The sequence below is a fragment of the Ictalurus furcatus genome, chromosome 6 (assembly GCF_023375685.1).
Source record: "Ictalurus furcatus strain D&B chromosome 6, Billie_1.0, whole genome shotgun sequence".
Classification (NCBI taxonomy): Eukaryota; Metazoa; Chordata; class Actinopteri; order Siluriformes; family Ictaluridae; genus Ictalurus; species Ictalurus furcatus.
Window position 1 is genome coordinate 1835001 of NC_071260.1, and position 7773 is coordinate 1842773.

Below are 7773 nucleotides of genomic sequence, written 5' to 3' on the forward strand. Positions count from 1 at the left end.
AGGGGGGGGGGGTGGGGAGTGTGTTGTGAAAGAATTATTCGCGATGTCGATATTACAGTGTTATCATCGTATTGCTCTAGCCTTGTACGTTGTCACTATTTCTTGCTGTTTGGAAGCACCATTTGATCCAATCTGGCTGTGCAGTATTTATATTTAGTCAGAGAAGCAGCCAGAAGGTCAAGGATAGGCAACGCGACGCTAGATTAACACGACGCTACCACCACCGTGCTTCATACACGTTTCTGCCGAACGCAGCGCTTTCCGCCGTAAACTCCGAACGGGATTTGGTACGGCCCAGACCGTACACTCGTGCGTGATTTCGAACCTGCAGCTTCGCTTTACAGCATTATAACATGCTATACATCATACACGATGGTGAAAACTAGAAAAGCAGGGTGTCATAAATAACGGGACAGGCGTAATACTCGGCGTGTCGGTCAGCGTGGTGTTTCTGCAGCACCGCGCTCGTGTAGAGTTGAGCGACGCTGTCGGAAAGTTCTGGCGTGTTTCTCTGTAAATAAGGGACGTGGCTCAGGAAGCGGCTCCATGCGCTGGTGCTTATCGTGGGAAAGCAGGACATCACGTCAACCAGAACTTCACGTCTGTGTGTGTGTGTGTGTGTGTGTGTGTGTGTGCGGCTGTGAGCCCACGGCCTCTTCACAAGCCCTGCTAATGCCAGCATTAAAGTTTAACGAGGCTGTAAAAGGAGATTTATTAGGCTGCTTAAACCCAGCAGCACCTTTTTCTGATCTCCACGTGTGTGTGTGTGTGTGTGTGTTGGCAGGTCATGGAGACTAAAGACATGCTGTACATTGTAACGGAGTACGCGAAGAACGGCGAGATGTTCGGTGAGTACAAAGCGACTCTTCTGATCCGTTAACGTTTCAGGCTTGATGAGTCAGACACGACAGGTTAGAGGAGAGGTGAGGAGAGGAGAAGAGCACCAGGTGGTGGAACAGGTGTGGGATTGGTTTTTTTTTCGTAGCCTTTTATGCAACACACACACACACACACACACTCACACCTGGGATCACAGTATGTGCTGCCATGAGAGAGAAAGATAGATAGAGAGATATTATGATTGATCTTTCACAGCCATCTTTTCACAGAGCCGATTGCGCTTATCGTTCCTCGTCTTCATCTTTCCTCGTGCTCTTCCCCTGCAGACTACCTGACCTCGAACGGACGCATGAGCGAAGCCGAGGCGCGCAAGAAGTTCTGGCAGATCCTCACAGCCGTGGACTACTGCCACCGCCACCACATCGTCCACCGAGACCTCAAGACCGAGAACCTGCTGCTGGACATGAACATGAACATCAAACTGGCAGGTGAGGAGAGCGAACGCGGGCGTAAACGCGCCGAGCTCACGTCCCACGTCACACCCTGGGTCCCTCGACGACCTCTTCTTTACCGAAGAACCCGTCAGGACACCGCCTGACGTCTTAGCTGGCGTTGCGGTCGCGTTTATTTACCAACACTGCGTCATGTATTATTCTGGACAGTAAATCATCTAGATATCACTGATAAAGTGTTTAAAATGTCACTTTTGTAGGAAAAAGTGCGTCCATGTACTGTTCAGGGATGAAATGATACATTTTTGAAATCTTCCACTGGGCTCGAATATTTATAGAAAATATCATTTTAATGATAAAAATGAAAAACTCTAGCAGTACGACATTTGACACGTCGTTAGCTGGCCGGGTTTTAATGCATAGCCAGCGTAGTCCGCTGATCGGGTTCGTTTCCCTCGCACCGTCGAGAGTCCACACACACACGGGGCTGCAGGATGGAAACACTTCCGATCCGTCGAAAGGAAAAAAAGAAACGAGGCCGGTTATAAAACCGTATTATGTCGCTGAATAAGCCGTGCTCAAAGAAGAGATGAGTTTGTTCCCCTCGTAAACACACACACCATTCAGCTTCGGCTTGTTTACATAACACAGACACCCCCCGAGCTAGGAGTGACGCACGGCTGACAAAAACGTCGCGTGACCTCTCTCTCTCTCTCTCTCTCTCTCTCTATCTCTATCTTTCTCATTCAGACTTCGGGTTCGGAAACTTCTACAACGCCGGAGAGCCCCTGTCCACGTGGTGCGGCAGCCCGCCGTACGCCGCGCCCGAGGTCTTCGAGGGAAAAGAGTACGAAGGACCACAGCTGGACATTTGGGTACGTGTAATATATAATCTCACGCAGTCTCTGGAGGAGAGGAGATTCTAACATCTGGAAACGTGTGCTAAATCGTTCGCGCGTGCGTGTGTGTGTGTGTGTGTGTTTTCAGAGTCTGGGCGTGGTGCTGTACGTGTTGGTGTGCGGCTCGCTGCCGTTTGACGGAGAAAGTCTGCCGGCGCTGAGGCAGAGGGTGACGGAAGGACGCTTCAGAATACCCTTCTTCATGTCAGAAGGTAAGAGGATAAACCGTGTGCCGTAGGAAAATAATCAGCGTCAGGGTGTTTCTACATCAGCACAAAGTTTAAAAACAACATCAGGTTATGAATGATATATAGCTGATACTATAGAAACCATAAGAGAATGCATTATTATTATTATTATTATTATCTCAGACTGCGAGAACCTGATCCGGAAGATGCTGGTGGTAGATCCGGCCAAGCGGATCAGCATCTCTCAGATCAAGCAGCACCGCTGGATGTTATCCGACCCCAGCGCCCCCCACCAGACCCTCTCGCACTCCCTCACCGACTACAACTCCAACCTGGGGGACTACAGCGAGCCCGTCCTGAGCATCATGCACACGCTGGGCATCGACCGCCAGAGGACCGTGGAGGTGAGAGACGATAAATCAGAGTAACAGATGCTTACTTTACTGAGAATTATGGGACGCTACGGCGCGCGGCGTGAGTCACTGCGTTAGATTATGGCAGTTCTGGGATCGGGGGTCAGCAGGAAAGCATTAAACGGTGTCGATTGAGGGATTCGAGCTGTCAGTTTTGTCGCCGCGGCGACGGTGGAAACCTGGTGTTTATCCTAGACGCTTGCCAAGACTTTAAATACGTTTCCCTGCTGGCACAGAGACGATAAACACAGCAGCGTCTGCTCCTGAAATCTGCGTTCGCTTGAGGCGGTTTTCATTCTAGTAGCAAAGCGAAAAACGACTTTTAACATCGCAGCACGCACAGACATACGCTACAATGAGCCGACTGGAACGACTGACAGGGTTTTTTTGGACACTGTAGAAGCCCCGCCCACCAGATATAGGAGTTGATCGGGAATCAAAAATGTAAAAAAAAAAAAAAAACTGTGTTTTTATTACTCTTTAGGGTTGACTTGATATTCAACCAGGTAGAACAAGGAGGTGTGTCTACTTTCCTGTCAGTCATGTTCTAGAGGCGTGGCTTGAAGGCTAGGTCCTTATATGATATGATATGATGGGGTTTTTTAACAATTTTTTTATTAACATATTCTTATACTCCTTCGTAGTCGCTCCAGAGCAGCAGCTACAATCACTTCTCAGCCATCTACTACCTGCTGCTGGAGCGGGTTAAAGAGCACCGGAGCCAGCAGCTGACCCGGCAATGCAGCGGCACTTGGACCCCGAGGAGCAGGAGCACGTCTGACTCCTCGTCCAGCCCAGAGGTCAGTGTCTCCTCACAGTCCCTCTCACTTCCTCCTCCCGGTGTGACATTACATCCCTCCGGATGCTCACTCAGCTCTTCCTCCTCAAGGTGATGGTGGAGTCGTCCGACAGCTTCCGCTCGGCCCGGCCTGTCGCCACGACGATGAACACGGCGCTGCACTCACAGATGGAGTGGGACCAGGGAGGTCTGTTTCAGGTCAGAAGTGTTTGTTTGATTGTTTTTTTTTATTTTGTTCCTCATTCTCATCTCAAAGCCTGTTATTAACCCCCTCCTCCTCCCCCTCCTCCTCCTCCTCCTCCGTCTGCAGCGGGTGGTGTGTCCGGTGGAGGCGAGTCTCAACGGTCTGCTCTGGAATCGCTCCATCTCTCCTAACAGTCTCCTGGAGACCACCATCAACGAAGAAGTGCGTCCCGGAGACCTGGAAGAGGAGGACGGAGCGCCTCAAGCCCCTCCCACGCTCCTCGCAAACACCGCCTCGCGTAGACACACCCTCGCCGAAGTCTCCGCCCGCTTCCATCTCTGCAGCCCTCCCTGTGAGTAGCACGAGTAAATAAATTCAGTGCGGATTTTCCTTCTGGTACACGACGCATGACAGTCCTTTCAATTCAGGTATCGTGATCAGTCCGTCAGACGGCGCTTCGTCGGACAGCTGTCTGAAGTCGTCTTCGAATCCGACTCCGCCCCTTTCCGCCGCCGCAGTAGGAGATCTCTCAGCGCTTCTGGCGTCCGGGTTCGGAACCGGGACCTCGGGGCCCGTCGGAGCTCCTCTGGCTCTGTCCTCCAACCGAATCCTGCAGAACCAGGGCAGTCTCCACGCAGCCAGCTTCCAGGAGGGACGCCGAGCCTCCGATACCTCCCTCACACAAGGTGTGTGTGTGTGTGTGTGTGTGTGTGTGTGTGTGTGTGAGAGAGAGAGTTAATGATTATATGAGGATAGGATAATTGCGTCCTCTTGAAGGTTTTTATTTAGGCTAAAAATACAGAGAAACATGAAATTAGCCTCCTACACATGAACACAGCACTTTAGCAAATTAACTGAAGGTCTATAATAGTGTGTGTGTGTGTGTGTGTGTGTGTGTGTGTGTGTGTGTGTGTGTGTGGTGGACATGCTGATGTGTGCAGGACTGAAAGCCTTCCGTCAGCAGCTGAGGAAGAACTCTCGTACCAAAGGCCTCCTGGGCCTGAATAAGATCAAGGGCCTGGCGAGACAGGTGTGCCCTCCAACCTCGTGCTCCAGGGGCAGCAGGGGGTCACTAGGGCCCACCTTGTGCCCCCCGTCAGGCCTGCAGGGCGCCGGAGGACCTCGAGAGAGACGCAGCATGCTGGAGGAGGTGCTGCATCAGCAGAGGTGAAAAATGGGGAAAAAAATCTTATAACTTTAAAAGTCTGCTTTCAGAAATCAGAAATGATTATTTAATTTTGCCGTGGACGGAGATTTCTATCCTGTTTCTTCAGTTTTCTGGCCCTGAAATTAGCCCCGCCCACTAGTCAAAGCTGATTTGACTCATTTCTATTTATTTAACCTTGTGTTTTTGTTGTTGTTTTCTTCTTCAGGATGCTGCAAATCCAGCACCAGCCCCAGCAGCAGAGTGCGCTCTTCCTCACGCAGTCCCACCAGCTGCCCTCCTCCTCCTCGTCCTCCTCCTCGTCCTCCTCTTCTTCGTCTTCCCCTTCCTCTTCACCTCCATGCAACAGCCTGTTTGCTCCTGCTACTTTATTCTCCAACCCTCCAGCCCAGACCGCCACCCAGCTGATTCCCGCATGCCATCGGAGCGCCGTTCCTCTTCAGCACGGCAGTCTGTGGCAGCAGAACGTAGACTCCTCTTCCTCATCTTCCTCGTACTCGTCCCTCTCTCCGGTGGCGTCCGCGGCTCATCTGCTGGAAGCCCGGCTGCACATCAGCCAGCAGCCTCACCTCCATGCACATCCTCATTCGCAGCTCCAGCTCCAGAGCTACACCCAGGGACAGCTCTCGCTCTTACCCCAGCAGGTGAGCTGGAGCCTGGGAGGCAGCGGCCACAGCGCAGGCCCCGACACCCCCGAGCTCCAGGAGCAGCAGCTCAGCAACTGTGTGATGGTCAAATAAGGACCGATCCGGAGTGAAGTAGAACTGACTCGCAGGATGAGAACGCTTCATGTCTGAAGTATGTGTGTGTGTGTGTGTGTGTGTGTGTGTGTGTGTGAGCATGAATTCAAAAGAAGACAAAGAAGCAATAACCAAACTCTGTACAGACGTCACGCTCCTCGCCCTCTCACTCCTGTCTCCCGTCCTGAGAAAGCAATAAAAGATGGGGGCTGACGTGAAGCGGAAAACACACACACACACACACACACACACACGGAGAGACAGAGAACAGACGTCTGTTTTTTTTTTTTTTAAATAATCACGTCAGACCTGTAGATTTCTTCATTTACTCTTACAAAATAACGTATGAAATATCGGACGGTCTTCCTTCTTTCTGACACGTATGGATTTGAACCGTTATTATTTTCTGCTTTGTTTGCTGGAACTTCTTTCACGTCGCTGTAGAAGACCAAAGTTTCATTTAGCCTTTTTTTTTTTTTCTCTCAAAGAAACAAAAAACGCAGTATCTACGGTTTGTAATTTAGCAAACTGCGACGCGCAAAAGACGGCCGAACGAGAGCCGCTTCGCGGGCGGAGCCGAGGGCCGTTCATGGTACTTTATTATTTTTAAGAGAAAAAAAATAATAATAAATAAGAGATAGGCACGAGAAACTAGACGCCGTCATCTTGATGCATCTTGATTTTGATCACAGATTTAATCATTTTTATTTCTCGAATACATCGACGCCTCACTTATAATCAGTACAACTTATTATTATTATTATTATTATTATTATTTAGTATTATATTTGGTACTGTGGATTCACTTTTTTTAAAAACATTTAAAAACGACCAGAAACCCAGAACTGCGAGTTGATCTCATTATTTCGAGCGATTATCTTGCCTCTGTGACTTATTAATAATAAACACCCCCAAACCTCTCCATAAGAGTAGTTTATTATAGTTGTAATAATGAGATAGTAACGCATTATTTCAAGATATGAAGTCAAAACGATGAGGGTTTGGAGTGGAGGTCATTTGGAGTTAAGTAAAAAAAACTATGAGAGAATAACTCGGAATAATGAGTTAAGTGGAAATATTCAGTCCCTGCAGGATTTCACGTGTGTTGCGGCCATAAAAACGCTCGATTTTGCTGCGGGTTTTCTTCTGGAATTTTGCGATTCGACTTGCGGAGGTTCTCGTGCTTTTTTTAAATTTTTTTTTTATGTTCACGGCAAACTACTCGGATCGGCGAAATCGCAATCGCATGAAATTGTCTTTCGCAGTGATGTTTGTTGGTAAACGAGGCTCTTCTTAGCTGTAACTCATCAACCCGAACGCACGTTGTGACGACGTCACGTGACGCGTCTCGGCCCGGATCCACAGAAATGTAGAAAAATGGCACGCTCCTCTAAATGCGGCGTGGTTTTAGCGTTGATTTTGCGTTCATTTCTGCGATCGTGAAATCCCAGAGGGACTGATGACTTTACACACACACACACACACACACACACACACATACAAACTTTGCATATCAGGGTTTCCGTCTGAAATAAAAAGCATCGTAAATTTAATTCGCGACAGGATCACGATGCATCAACCTGCCGATTGTTGTTAAGACGGGAGAAGGCAGGACGAGCTCCCGCTCCGCTGCTCAGCACCGCGTCCCGTGTAGATGCTCGTCGTATTAAATGCACACACACTGAGCTTCGAGGAGCTGCTGTGACTTCAGTTCAGTCTGGCTCCTGAGAAATGAGAACGAAAGGAAAAAGGGCACAGCTCCTCCTCTGTCGTATCACTACCTCCTCCACCACCTCCTCCTCCTCCTCCTCCTCCTCCTCCTCCACACTGCAGCGAGTTCCTCCCAGAACAAAGCTTATGGGATTAGTGCAATATTTCACACTCAGCTGTAGTACCTGTAGTACCAGGTCGAGAAGCCGATAGGAATCCAGCAGGTACTCAAAGCGCGATCTTTTTTTGTTTGTTTTGTTTGGGGTTTTTTTTGGGGTTTTTTTTTTCAGGAAAGCTCCGTCAGGTTCTCGACAACAAAATCAGAGATCTCTAATGTTCACAGCTGTATTATTTATTATTAGCACGAAAAGCTGTCCGGTTAT

General features: G+C 49.2%; 1 protein-coding gene across 2 annotated transcripts in view; it reads left to right on the forward strand.

Moving 5' to 3' along the window:
- LOC128608461 (serine/threonine-protein kinase SIK2-like) overlaps positions 1-7185 on the forward strand; it is a 10860-nt gene extending 3675 nt beyond the window's left edge. For both annotated transcript variants that reach the window (XM_053626178.1, XM_053626177.1), the window contains 11 exons: positions 785-848; positions 1167-1328; positions 2043-2167; positions 2280-2403; positions 2563-2783; positions 3437-3592; positions 3682-3789; positions 3902-4127; positions 4204-4461; positions 4717-4942; positions 5149-7185. In XM_053626178.1, the coding sequence (XP_053482153.1) occupies positions 785-848; positions 1167-1328; positions 2043-2167; positions 2280-2403; positions 2563-2783; positions 3437-3592; positions 3682-3789; positions 3902-4127; positions 4204-4461; positions 4717-4942; positions 5149-5680 (2202 nt within the window). In that variant the 3' untranslated portion in view covers positions 5681-7185. The remainder of the gene's footprint in view (positions 1-784; positions 849-1166; positions 1329-2042; positions 2168-2279; positions 2404-2562; positions 2784-3436; positions 3593-3681; positions 3790-3901; positions 4128-4203; positions 4462-4716; positions 4943-5148) is intronic.
- The last annotated feature ends 588 nt before the right edge of the window (positions 7186-7773 follow it).